The sequence below is a fragment of the Oncorhynchus tshawytscha genome, linkage group LG19 (assembly GCF_018296145.1).
Source record: "Oncorhynchus tshawytscha isolate Ot180627B linkage group LG19, Otsh_v2.0, whole genome shotgun sequence".
NCBI classification, from domain to species: domain Eukaryota; kingdom Metazoa; phylum Chordata; class Actinopteri; order Salmoniformes; family Salmonidae; genus Oncorhynchus; species Oncorhynchus tshawytscha.
The window spans coordinates 58,882,452-58,896,322 of NC_056447.1; the positions used below are offsets into that span (position 1 = coordinate 58,882,452).

The 13,871-nt window shown below is 43.2% G+C and overlaps 1 protein-coding gene and 6 non-coding genes across 9 annotated transcripts; all 7 read left to right on the plus strand.

Annotated features, from left to right (window-relative positions):
* Positions 1-935: 935 nt before the first annotated feature.
* On the plus strand, positions 936-7,794 carry LOC112218960 (60S ribosomal protein L4-B). 3 transcript variants are annotated; one of them, XM_042301997.1, is made up of 11 exons: positions 936-1,087; positions 1,714-1,885; positions 2,098-2,204; positions 2,715-2,853; positions 3,632-3,756; positions 3,966-4,095; positions 4,549-4,705; positions 6,493-6,576; positions 6,918-7,038; positions 7,618-7,659; positions 7,690-7,794. In XM_042301997.1, the coding sequence occupies exons 1-11, from the start codon at positions 1,085-1,087 to the stop codon at positions 7,723-7,725; spliced, it is 1,116 nt and encodes a 371-aa protein (XP_042157931.1). In that variant the 5' UTR covers positions 936-1,084; the 3' UTR covers positions 7,726-7,794. The 3 variants fall into 3 exon arrangements, with proteins under 3 accessions (XP_042157931.1, XP_024235970.2, XP_042157932.1); XM_024380202.2 differs by having other exon boundaries at positions 7,618-7,794; XM_042301998.1 differs by lacking the exon at positions 936-1,087 and adding an exon at positions 1,222-1,328 and having other exon boundaries at positions 7,618-7,794.
* LOC112219280 lies at positions 1,481-1,579 on the plus strand. The gene has a single exon (XR_002948734.1). It is a non-coding gene; the product is annotated as a small nucleolar RNA SNORD16 (small nucleolar RNA).
* LOC112219278 lies at positions 1,950-2,018 on the plus strand. The gene has a single exon (XR_002948732.1). It is a non-coding gene; the product is annotated as a small nucleolar RNA SNORD18 (small nucleolar RNA).
* Positions 2,456-2,554, plus strand: LOC112219281. The gene has a single exon (XR_002948735.1). It is a non-coding gene; the product is annotated as a small nucleolar RNA SNORD16 (small nucleolar RNA).
* Positions 3,826-3,893, plus strand: LOC112219276. Its single transcript, XR_002948730.1, has one exon. It is a non-coding gene; the product is annotated as a small nucleolar RNA SNORD18 (small nucleolar RNA).
* Positions 6,310-6,377, plus strand: LOC112219279. The gene has a single exon (XR_002948733.1). It is a non-coding gene; the product is annotated as a small nucleolar RNA SNORD18 (small nucleolar RNA).
* LOC112219277 lies at positions 6,657-6,724 on the plus strand. The gene has a single exon (XR_002948731.1). It is a non-coding gene; the product is annotated as a small nucleolar RNA SNORD18 (small nucleolar RNA).
* Positions 7,795-13,871: the final 6,077 nt, after the last annotated feature.

Sequence of the window (13,871 nt, forward strand, 5' to 3'; positions counted from 1 at the left end):
TTGTCTTGAACTGGACACTAAGATGTCTCAGGACATGGTGATGCTTGGCTGGATGTATACATGTAAATTAATTATGGAAATATCTGTATAAATAGGGTGGATTGATTGATTGCAAATCTTCAGTAAAGCAAGCAACAAAACACATAGTTTTCTCACAGATGAAGACTGGTCTGTTGCCACTGTAGATGTCAGGTAACGTTGAAGGATTCCCTCTGTGTCTGGATATCTTCCTCATAAATACTGGATTATTTGCATTCATCTTGAAGATTTCTGAATTCAAACGCATTAAACCATTGCTTATTTAGTTAGCTTGCTAACTAGATACATATGTCTGTCGTTAACTAAGCTAGTTAGTTACAAAACAATGACAGGCAAAGATTGAAAAGAGACAGATTATTTATGTTAACAAGCTAGACAAACATTTGAAAACATTACCTCACCGAAGAATACTTTTATTTTTTAAACTGTAAAGCATTGTTGATTATCCTGGAGCACATTTCATTAGGTAGATAGTTAGCATAGTTAAATACATAAAAATATGTTTTTAAGTCTGAAAATCCTAAATAAAAATTGGAAAAAGGTGACTGCAGTTGACGATGTTGATGTTGGCGCGAAAACAGCCAGTGAATTCTTAACGTCATGATATCAGTCAGCACAACGAACACAATTTATTTTTTATTTGTATCAATAACTATTTTACTTGTAAGACAAAATAAGTATTTTGGAACATGTGGTAACTACATTTAATTATGAAAAATAAATAATTATCACGAAAGTAGTCCGGTCATCACCCTTGTTTCATCCGCCGTATTGCACAGTAGAGACCTAGATTGTCCCATTTATACGTTGTTTTCGCCGTTGTATAGTATTTCAATATCAATATTTAACTGGAGAAATCTATATTGACTTAGAATAGAAACATTTGCCTCTATAGTATTGCATTTATTTAACGTTTAATTTGCCGGAAGTGTGACGACGTCGGAAGCATATATCGTGTGAGTTGCATTGCCAACTTCCTTTTCTACTCTTATCTTCCATTGAGTGAGGAGCGTGGTTCTCGGGGAGCCGAAACACAAAAATAAAAATGGTGAGAATCCTAGCTAATTTGTTTCAATTGTATATACCATTTGGCGTCAGCGTTAGTGAGCAAGGTATAGTCGCAAACCGAACACTTGTCTCGCTACAATCTTTACAAGGCAATGCCATTTAACTCATTCCATGTCGAAGCTGAACGAAGCTGACACGAGGCGACATTTTGGATGGGCACGGTTCTAGCCAAGTCACATGTACTTTCCTTGCAACCACAGGCCGGGTTTGCTCAATTATAGGTGAGATTCGTAAACCAGTATACCTTTCTTCATTAAACTGTCCTGAATATGTACTTAGCTCAGTTAGACCTTTGCCAGGTGTGCTACCTACAAACATGCCAGTATGTCGTGATTTTACTTTTAATATATTGCAGTACTTAAATACATTTACTTGCTATGATGGTGTAATTTGCGTCCTACTTTGCGATCAGTCGACAGATGCCTACTGTCATATGCTGGCGCAAGTGAATGACGACAGCTGAATCTGAGCAAGATTGCAAACTAGCTATATTAGCTAAAGTTAACCAAGAGTCCCATCTGAAATGTTTAACTATCAACATGCGATTGGGTACATTGTAACCTACTGCAAGATTTATCAGATTTCCCTGACCTTTGTCTTCCTCAGGCTTGTGCCCGGCCTTTAATCTCTATCTACTCCGAGAAAGGAGAGAGTTCAGGCAAAAATGTCATTATGCCTGCCGTGTTCAAGGCTCCCATCCGCCCGGACATTGTCAACTTTGTACACACCAACATGCGCAAGAACAACCGTCAGCCCTATGCTGTCAGCAAACTGGCCGGTGAGTGACTATTTAAGCATGTATTCAATCAAATAAATATTGCTTTTTGGAGACAGGTTGCAAGCTTTAATGATTAGTTTCCACTTCGGTCCGTGTTTCTGAAAGCAGTGATTATACTAGAAGTTCTGAAGGGCTTTGTCTGTACCATAAAACCAATAGCAGCCTATTTTGGTATGTATAGAGGACAGGTTCTAATGCACTCTGGGTTCCAGGTCATCAGACAAGCGCGGAGTCCTGGGGTACAGGCAGAGCCGTGGCTCGTATTCCTCGTGTGAGGGGAGGTGGTACCCACCGCTCCGGCCAGGGAGCCTTCGGAAATGTATCCTTCTCTGACAGACTAAATTAAACATTTCCTATTAATCTTGCCACGTCCATCGGGTACAAATGTGCTACCGGGGTTCTGTTCATTATGGCTCATTGTGACTTCGTTTCTGTTCATTTGAGTTAATTTGTTTCTGATTGTACAAGTACAGGTGGCACCTCACTGTTTTAGTGTTCATCTGTTTGTTGCCTAATGAACAAAGCCCTGGTGGTAATGCATGCTGACGTGGACTAGACATTCAAGGGGCTTGCAGTGATGGTGTCATTTGCGCCCTACACTGTGAACGGTGACATTATGCCTGATGTCGTATGCTGGCACAAGTGGCTGACGAACATTGAGTCTGAGCAAAGCACCTAAATTCATTTAGGGCCAGTTTCCGAGACAGACTTGTCCTAGACTAAAGACCACTTAATGTTGATTTCCTGCGACTTAATGTTTGAAAAACTGGTCAAAAAGATAACAATCTTAATGCTTTGTTTAGCCGTTCCTTGACCCCTGTGACTGTAGATGTGTCGTGGAGGTCGCATGTTCGCCCCCACCAAGACGTGGCGCCGCTGGCACCGCAGGATCAACACTACCCAGAAGCGTTACGCCATATGCTCTGCCCTGGCCGCCTCCGCCCTGCCCGCACTTGTCATGTCAAAAGGTATGCCGCCCACCGTGCTGTACTCACTGCATAGCTTGGTCTTCTTACCAGTGTAAATATGTATTTAGCCTTTATACAAGGTCTCATTTTTAGGTAAGACACTTGTTGCCAGACGCCTGTTGTGTATTTAAGAAATCACAGGTTCTTAAAGAGTTCAGGATTTTGGCAAGGGGCCCCTTTTCCGCTTCCCCAGAGTTTATATATTTTTTATTTTTACCTTTTATTTAACTAGGCAAGTCAGTTAAGAACAATTTCTTATTTTCAATGACGGCCTAGGAACAGTGGGTTAACTGCCTTGTTCAGGGGCAGAACGATCTTGTCAGTCAGGTGAGTGCAATTTATCTAGCGTTTGTGCAGTGACTGAAAGTCTATTGTAATAGCTAGCATGCCAACTCCTCCTGAGTTTGTTGTGCTAACGCTAGATGGCATTAACTCGCAAAACATCTTATTTCTTTCATACTGGACACAGACACAAATGGTATCTGACTCCGGGGAAGTAAAGATCCTCATTGCCAAAATGCAGAACTGCAAAATGTTGATTCATTAAAGCTGACTTGCTATGATGGTGTTACTTGAGTAACTGAGCAGTGGTTTACTGACTCTTGTAGCTGACAGTGGGTTGACAAAACAATTCTAACACAATATTGTGACGTGACGATGCTGGCAACGGGGTTGTAGCACTTTTGATCCCCCAACTTCAGTGTCTCGCTCTCTTCACAAGATGATACTTGTGGATCTAAATGGCTGTAAATCTCTAACTAGAGGGCCTCCCCTTCAGGACACCGCATTGAGGAGATCCCAGAGGTTCCCCTGGTAGTTGATGACAAAGTGGAGGGTTACAAGAAGACTAAAGAGGCCGTGCTGCTGCTGAAGAAACTCAAGGCCTGGAACGACATCAAAAAGGTCAATATAGCTAGTTAATACTGTCTCACTGGTCAACGTTCATTCTTCCTCTTCTTATGAGTGACCATGAGGCAATGATGAGGTTCCACTTCAGGTCCGTGTTTCTGAATCCTGATTTGAATGGAAGTCCTGAGCCATGGTGTGATCGTGAAATTGAGTGTCCTTGGATGAGTGGATGAGATTAATGTGTCCCCTGGTTGTGTGCGCAGGTGTACGCGTCACAACGCATGCGAGCTGGCAAAGGTAAGATGAGGAATCGCAGGCGTATCCAGCGCAAAGGGCCGTGCATCATCTACAACCAGGACCAAGGTGTCACCAAGGCCTTCAGAAACATCCCTGGTATGTACTGGCTAGTCTGACCTGGTGAGAACATGTAAAGATCTCCCATTCTCTCCTACTTTGGCACCCTGTTCCCTCAATGGGGCACTACTTCACGCAGTGTAGCTGTGATTCCCACTTCTGGTCCGTGTTTCTGAACACAATGATTTCAGTGTTCTGAACCCTCGTTATCAGTTGTCCTTTTTTGCCATGATTTTATTTTTTGCATTGGAACAAAACATGATAAATGGATAGGTGTTTTCTGTAAAAGGATCACGGTGAATGTCATTCTGTACTAAAGAGCACCTGTCACTCTAAATGACCAATGTTGATCCTCTTCTTTTCAAAGGAAAATGTCTCTTTAGATGCCACTGTGTAGGAAATGGAGTTTGAGTCTCGTTTTCTTTTTTTGCTGTCTCAATAAGTGCCTCTTCTCAATATTAAAATGTAACTGTCCTCCCATCCCTCTACCAGGCATCACCCTACAGAACGTGAACAAGCTGAACCTGCTGAGGCTCGCCCCTGGTGGTCATGTCGGCCGCTTCTGTATCTGGACCGAATCCGCCTTCCGCAAGCTGGACCAGCTCTACGGGACCTGGCGCAAGTCTGCCTCTCTCAAGGTGGACTACAAGTCAGTAAAACGAGGGTTACGTGGGCCTAATCCTAATTGGACTCTGCTCTTGTGGACTTCTGTTGATTTTGATAGAAATTTGACCAGGTTACTTAAACCAGTCTAGCCTATCAAGGTTGAGCTACTACTAGTGTTAGGTGACGCGACAATGTCCACTAGGACAGAATTCTACAGGAACACACTAAACAAATGTTTTACTAAATGTCGATATGATCATAAAAATTGATAATTAGAAAACATGAATGTGGCTGTGAACCGTGTCAGGCTAGGTGGGTGGCGTGTTGGTCAGGCTAGGTGGGTGGCGTGTTGGTCAGGCTAGGTGGGTGGGTGGGGTGGCGCGTACGGAAGGGCTGCTACCAATTATATGCCAACAGATGCGCATCTGTATCCTTGGTCTTGAAATCCATAAATGGGGCAAAATGAATTTATTCATAGAAGGAAATCCATCAATTTAAATAACGCAGTGAAGTCATTAGTAGCTGCATATTGGGCTTATTTTTGTTCAGTGTACATTTGTGCCCATATATGGTGGTCTGTTTACGTATGGGGTGTGGCTGGGCGGCGTCCTGCCCTCGGGAGGAGCGGAGTAGGGGCCTGGGACAGGGGAAGTAGTACTAGTTGTGGCTGCAGTTTGTCACGTCAGTTTGTCTGAAGTTTTTCTACCGTACCATCTGGTACTGCCTGTCTTCACTGAATCAAGTCGTTCTAAAGCTAGCTACAGTATCAAGGCTAATTGAGGCTATTTTACTGCGTTCTCCGTCCTTGTCTATAACAACTAAGTATGAAACAGCTGACCTGTTGGTTGGATCATTGTAGCCTGCTCCTTCTCATTTAGCCAACCCAATTCAGTCATTTTGTTGTATTGATTAGAAATCTCCCTCTTCACTTGTTACACATGGAGCCTCTGACTGTAAACGCAGCTTTGACGTACACTAACAACCAGCTACTGTAAATGTGTGTAGGCTATGGGTGTCTTTAATGAGATGCACTCGTTAAAACTGTTGAATGTAGTTGTCTTTGTTAAAATACTTTGTCTCTAAAGAATACTCTCCCAAGTATTAGATTATTGTTTGGGATAGTGGAATGACTTATTTTTTTACACAATGCCCTTTTGGGGTAAACTAACTTCATAGTTTAACAAATAATCTGTTACCGTCAGACGAGTCTCGTGTGGTTCGTAGAACATCCCCTTTCCTCAGTGGGGTCCAGTTCGGTAGCTTCCGAACGGTGGCACATCGGCGGTTCTGACTTGGTAATGTCCTAAGATCTCCTGGTGTATGGGGTGTACTTACTATTGGGCCTTAACTTACCAGTTGGTAAAAACTGGTTGAAAATTGAAGTTTGGCGTTTAAACTAGTTAGTGATGTTAACCAGTTGGGCATCATGTTGTAGTGTTACCCCAGCTCAGTCCTCCAGAACTCCCAGCAAAGCACTTTTTTTAGTGTGTAGCCCTGAACAAACTTGCCTCATTCAACTCTGAGGGCTTGGTTACTTGACCAGCTGAATCAGGTGTACTTGTCCTGGTCAACAGCATTGTGTTGGATGTGCTCAAGGACGGGCCTTTAGTGTGTTGGTTAGTAACAGATTTGAGAGCTATTTAATATCTACAGTGATGAGCTTCCACTTCGGTCCGTGTTTCTGAATCCTGATATCCACCAGAAGTTCTGAGTTTTAATGAAATGCTCTAATGGTCTGTTGCTAAACCACATGCTCCCCCCAACAGCCTTAGAGGTACTGCCAGCTGTATTCTGACCTCTGTCATGTCTCCGTCTGTCTCCCACCTCCAGTCTGCCCATGCACAAGATGACCAACACAGATCTGAGCAGGATTCTGAAGAGTGAGGAGATCCAGAAAGCACTTCGTGCACCAAAGTAAGCCCAGCTCACTTTCTATTGTGCAGAGCATTATGGGTACTGTAGTATGATGTTGCATTATCCTCCATTGTGACATGAAGCCTTGATGAGGTTCCACTTCAGGTCCGTGTTTCTGAATCCTGATTTGAATGGAAGTCCTGAGCTATTCCGATAGGTTGCATCCCGAATGACCCGTTCCCCATAATGCACTACTGTTGATCAGGGCCAATTGGGCTCAGGTCTAAAGTAGTGCACTATGTAACAGTGTTCCATTTGGTAATGTTACCATTAACAACACGAAGGTTCACTCAATGCTGCTAGATTTGATCCCCTCCTGAACCTGTCTGGCCTCCTCACAGCAAGAAGATCAGGCGCAGAGTCCTGAAGAAGAACCCTCTGAAGAACCTGAGAATAATGATGAAGCTGAACCCCTACGCCAAGACGGCCAGACGTCAAGCCATCCTGCTGCATGACCCGGCTGTGAGTAGAACACCAAAATGGCCGACTAGGGCTCTCAGTTGCATTTGAAGGCCTGTATAATAGGGAAACTGGTTAACCATTGGGCATACTCCTGGAGTCTTAGTCTAGGCTTAATCTGTGGTGAAACAACCCCAAATTATCACTGTTTGTAGTGTGGGAGTGGTGAGTAACAGAATGAGCTATTTAATTCTACACGGAGCTTCCACTTTTGTCCGTGTTTCTGAATCCTGATATCTAGCTGAAGTTCTGAAATAAAGCCTGTGAAATACTCCCCATTGCACCTAAACAATGTGACACAGGAGTACTAGTAGAACTATCATCAAATCTCTTCTTCTGGCTTGCCTAGTTAAATAAATACAATTCTATCACCTCCATTCATACATTGAAATTGACCAACCACTGCATCAATATCCTATATTGTCCTAATGACAGGTCTCTCCCGCGGCCCCCGCGCTCTCAATTCAATTTAAGAGCTTTATTGGCATAGGAAACATGTTTTAAAATTGCCAAAGCAAGTGAAGTAGATGATAAACAGTATACATTAACACTAAACATTACCTTCCTGCTCTTTCTTCCCAGATCAAGGCCAAGATGCTGAAGCCTAAGAAGAAGCTGTCCAAGGCGGCCCCGTCCAAGGCGGCCCCGTCCAAGGCGGCCCCGTCCAAGGCGGCCCCAGCCAAGGCATAGAGCAGCTCGTCTCTTCTAACAGACTTTGGGGTTCGGAGATGGTTTGAAATAAAATATGTAGAAAAACAATTTATTTCTGCAGTCTTGATAACCCTTGGATTTGGCATGACCCGTCAGGGACAATTAAAATGAATGAGTGCTACCTTCTGTTGTTAATTGAAAGCGACCATGCAATGCTTTCAGTTAAAAACCTAATTTATTAACATTATTTTACATACGCTTATTAAAGCACCTGTACACCTAGCTACAGTTGAAGTGGGAAATTTACATACACCTTAGCCAAATACATTTAAACTCTGTTTTTCACAATTCCTGACATTTAATTCTAGTAAAGATTTCCTCTCTTAGGTCAGTTAGGATCACCACTTTATTATAAGAATGTGAAATGTCAGAATAATAGTAGTGATTTATTTCAGCTTTTATTTCTTTAATCACATTCCCAGGGGGTCAGAAGTTTACATACACTCAATTAGTATTTGGTAACATTGCCTTTAAATTGTTTAACTTGGGTCAAACGTTTCGGTGCGCCTTCCACAAGCTTCCCACAATAAGTTGGGTGAATTTTGGCCCATTCCTCCTGACAGAGCTGGTGTAACTGAGTCAGGTTTGTAGGCCTCCTTGCTCGCACATGCTTTTTCAGTTCTGCCCACAAATGTTCTATAGGATTGAGGTCAGGGCTTTGTGATGGCCACTCCAATACCTTCACTTGGTTGTCCTTAAGCCATTTTGCCACAACTTTGGCAGTGCTTGGGGTCATTGTCCTTTTGAAAGCCCCATTTGCGACCATGTTTTGACTTCTTGACTGGTGTCTTGAGATGTTGCTTCAATACACATTAGTTTCTGACCGCCATGATGCCATCTATTTTGAAGTGCACCAGTCCCTCCTGCAGCAAAGCACCCCCACAACATGATGCTGCCACCCCCGTGCTTCACGGTTGGGATGGTGTTCTTTGGCTTGCAAGCCTCCCCCTTTTTCCTCCAAACATAACGATGGTCATTATGGCCAAACAGTTCTATTTTTGCTTCATCAGATCAAAGAACATTTCTCCAAAAAGTATGATCTTTGTCCCCATGTGCAGTTGCAAACCTCTGGCATTTTTATGGTGGTTTTGGAGCAGTGGCTTCTTCCTTGCTGAGCAGCCTTTCAGGTTATGTTGATATAGGACTCGTTTTACTGTGGATATAGAAACTTTTGTACCCGTTTCCTCCAGCATCTTACCAGGGTCCTTTGCTGTTCTTGGATTGACTTGCACTTTTCGCACCAAATTGCGTTCATCAGACAGAACGCGTCTCCTTCCTGAGCGGGATGACTGCTGCATGGTCCCATGGTGTTTATACTTGTGTACTATTGTTTGTACAGGTGAACGTGGTACCTTCAGGGGTTTGGAAATTGCTGCCTATTACACTGTTGTATTGTAATACTGGACCTGTACACCTAGCTAGGTTGTACTGTAATACTGGACCTGTACACCTAGCTGGGTTGTATTAAGACCGTTTACTTTCTTCATAGTAGTGGTGCAGCCCTTTCAAGTGTGCAACACATGTAAAAGTGTTGTCTTGGAGGCATTACTGGGAGATTCCACCATGTTGTACCAGTCCTTTTCAAATCAGTGAAGGGAAGTGAACCGGTGAACAGTTGGTAGTCTTTGCCCTAGTCACTTGACAACACTGGGACTGACTTTCTAGTTGAGTCCTAAGGCGCTACAGAGAGTGGGAGAGAGAGGGTGTGTATCCAATGTATGTACATGTGGAAATGGTAAGATCTCAATTACATACTCCTTGCGTCCTCTCTTCGTCTCCTTCTCAAAACCCATTTGAGGAGGGGAGGGACCTCTGGCTTTCTCATCTAATGGGTTTGTAAGGAGAGGCAGAGGATATTTTTATTTCACCTTTATTTAACCAGGTAGGTGAGTTGAGAACAAGTTCTCATTTACAACTGTGACCCGGCCAAGATAAAGCAAAGCAGTGCGACAGTTACACAAAAAATGTACAGTCAATAACACAAGAGATATATGTGCAAATGTAGAAGAGTAGGGAGGTAAAGGCAATAAATAGGCCATGAGGTGAAAATAATTACAATTTTAACATTAATACTTGAGTGATGTGCAAGAGGGTAAGTAATAATATTGGGATGAGGTGGTTGGGTGGGCTATTTACAGATGGGCTGTGTACAGTGTTCTGTGAGCTGCTCTGATAGCTGATGCTTAAAGTTAGTGAGGGAGATATGTGATTTTTTGCAATTCCAGTCATTGGCACCAGAGAACTATAAGGAAAGGCGGCCAAAGGATCTGTTGGCTTTGGGGAAGACCAGTGAGATATACCTGCTGGAGCGTGTGCTATGGGCGGGTGTTATCGTGAGCTGAGATAAGGGGGAGCTTTACCTTGCAGAGACTTATAGATGGCCTGGAGCCAGTGGGTTTGGTGACGACTATGTAGTGAGGACCAGCCAACGAAAGCATACAGTTCACAGTGGTGGGTGGTAAGTATATGGGGCTTTGGCGACAAAACGGATAGCACTGTGATAGACTGCATCCAATTTTCTGAGTAGTGTTGCGGGCTATTTTGTCAAGGATTGGTAGGATAGTGGGTATGTTTGGCAGCATGAGTGAAGGAGGCTTTGTTGCGAAATAGGAAGCCGGTTTCTAGATTTAATTTTTGATTGGAGATGCTTAATGTGAGTGGATGGACAGTTTACAGTAACCAGACGCCTAGGTATTTGTAGTTATCTACGTATTCTAAGTCAGAGCCGTCCAGCGTAGTGATGCTGGATGGGCGGGCAGGTACGGGCAATGATTGGTTGAATAGCATGCATTTTGTTTTTGCATTTAAAAGCAGTTGGAGGCCACGGAAGGAGTGTTGTATGGCATTGAAGCTCATTTGGAGGTTTGTTAGCACAGTGTCCAAAGAAGGGCCAGAAGTATACAGAATGGTGTCGTCTGTGTAGAGGTGGATCAGTGAATCACCAGCAGCAAGAGCGACCTCATTGATGTATACAGAGAAAAGAGTCGACCTGAGAATTGAACCCTGTGGCACCCCCATAGAGACTGCCAGAGGTCCGGACAGCAGACCCTCCGATTTGACACACTGAACTCTATCAGAGAAGTAGTTGGTGAACCGGGCGAGGCAGTCATTTGAGAAACCGAGGCAATCGAGTCTGCCGATGAGGATGTGGTGATTGACAGAGTCGAAAGCCTGGTCTTGATGTCATGATTAGGGAGCGTCTGCCATAGATAGCTCAGCTTTGATTAAACTGCTATGATGATTCGACTGATTATTGTAATCTACCATTAGAAGTTTTAGTTCACATAACAAAGGACACATCTTTTAAACTGGTTTATTTATTTGTAGAAAAAAATGCAAAAAAGATTTTCAAGCAGAAAATAACCTGTTATTTATAGCATAAAACTAAAGTATATTATACAGAGACCAAAATATAAACAATTTCTAAACTTCTACCAATTACAATTAATTTAAGGACATAAATAATTTCAAATAAATCCATTGGGCCCTAATCTAGGTGGATGGATTCATTTGGCAAAGGAGAAATGCTCACTAACCAATGTAAACAAATTTGTGCTCAACATTTTAGAGAAATAAGCTTTTTGTACATAAGGAACATGTCTGGGATCTTTTATTTCAGCTCATGAACATGGGAACAACACTTTACATGTTGTGTTAATATTGTTCACTATATAAATTTCCCACATCCATAGAAATCTGTAGATTTTGTTTGTAGTAGCCAGCAGATTCCAACCCTACCATTACTCTTCACACTGAGCTGTACTGGAGTCTGAACACAATCATAGTTTCATTAAGACACCATGGAGCCAGAGCGAGATATTGGGAAAGGGAGATAGCAAGTACGTTGTACAACAATGCGGTTTACTGAAATGTGTCTTCTGCATTTAACCCAACCTCTGAATCGGAGAGGAGTGGAGGGTTGCCTTAAAGACACCCACGTCTTCTGTGCCCGGGGAACAATGGGTTAACTGCCTTGCTCGGGCAGAATGACAAATTCTTCGGTTACTGGCCCAACAAATTGTTCGGAAAACGTACTTCGATGCAGGGATGTGATATGCAACTGTACTCTTGACCTTTATCCACACTGATATATCGAGAAGATTGAAATACTCCAAAAATGTAGAGTACAGTAGCAAACCCCATTCCTGCATTGAGGTACATTTTCTGACCAATATCTCCATGTTGTCAATGTAACCATGATTCTGCTAGGTAAGTTTCTAGATACTCACTCTGTGGCAAAGGTACTGTTGACCGTGTTGAGTTTAATTAATTTGGGCTTCCTTCTGTTCTGCGTCCTGTCGGTCAGTCTTCCACTTATTTAATCAATCCACTAGGCTACCTGTGGCGGCAGGTAGTATTGGGCCAGTAACCAAAAGGTTGCTAGATCGAATCCCCGAGCTGGCAAGGTAAAAATCTGTCGTTCTGCCCCTGAACAATGCAGTTAACCCACCGTTCCCCGGTAGGCCATCAGAGTAAATAATAAATTGTTCTTTTAACTGACTTGCCTGGTTAAATAAAAAAATAAACCTAATTAATTATCCAAAATTTCCTAATGCTGTCTTTCAAGAACAATTCAATCCAGCTCATTTTGATTAACTAAATAATTAACACTGGGGCGGCAGCGCAGCCTAGTGGTTAGAGTGTTGGACTAGTAATGATCATCTTTCTATTTACACTTCGGTTCTATTTACACTTCGGTTCTAATTCTATTTACACTTCTGTTCTGGTTCACCGGTTGTGGCTGGAGCAAGCAGCAGAACAACCAGGTGGACTGGGAACAGCAAGCAGTCATCAGGCCAGGTAGTCCTGACGCATGGTCCGAGGGCTTAGGTCCTCCGAGAAAAGGGTGAAAAAAGAGAGAGGGAGCATACTTAAATTAACACAGGACTCCGGATAAGACGGGATAAATACTCCAGATATAACAAACTGACCCTAGCCCCCCTGACACATAAACTACTGCAGCATAAATACTGGAGGCTGAGACAGGAGGGGTCAGGAGACACTGTGGCTCCGTCCGACGATACACCTGGACAGGGCCAAACAGGCAGGATATAACCCCACCCACTTTACCAAAGCACAGCCCCCACACCACTAGAGGGATATCTTCAACCACCAACTTACCATCCTGAGACAAGGCCGAGTATAGCCCACAAAGATCTCTGCCACGGCACAACCCAAGGTGGGGTGCCAACCCAGACAGGAAGATCCCGTCAGTGACTCGACCCACTCAAGTGACTCACCCCTCCTATGGGTGGCATGGAAGAGCACCAGTAAGCCAGTGACTCAGTCCCCTATTCTGTTCTATAGAGGCAAATATCACCACCTAGTTCGCTCTTTTTTGTTGATTCTTTCCAATGTGTCAAGTAATTATATTTTTGTTTTCTCATGATTTGGTTGGGTCTAATTGTGCTGCTGTCCTGGGGCCCTGTGGGGTCTGTTTGTGAACAGAGGACCAGCTTGCTTAGGGGGCTCTTCTCCAGGTTCATCTCTCTGTTGGTGATGGATTTGTTATGGAAGGTTTGGAATCGCTTCCTTTTAGGTGATTGTAGAATTGAACGTCTTTATTTGGTGTTACATTTTTTATGAATTTGTGTTTTGTGAGCGAACCCCAGACCTCACAACCATAAAGGGCAATGGTTCTATAACTGATCCAAGTATTTTTAGCCAGATTCTAATTGGTAGGTTGAATTTTATGTTCCTTTTGATGGCATAAGGCCCTTCTTGCCTTGTCTCTCAGATCGCTCACAGCTTTGTGGAAGTTACCTGTGGCGCTGATATTTAGGCCGAGGTATGTATAGTTTTTTTGTGTGCTATAGGGCAACGGTATCTAGATGGAATTGGGCCTGTAAGTAAGCATTTCACATTTCACACACCTGTTGTATTTGGCGCACATGACTAAACTTTTGATTTGGTGGACGTTCTGGCAGTCAACATTCCAATTGCACGCTCACTCAACTTGAGACGAGTGGCATTGTGTTGTGACAAAACTGCACATTTTAGAGTGACCTTTTATTGTCCCCAGCACAAGGTGCACCTGTGTAATGATCATGCTGTTTAATCAGCTTCTTGCTATGACACACCTGTCAGGTAGATGGATTATCTTGTCAAGGAGAAATGATTACTAA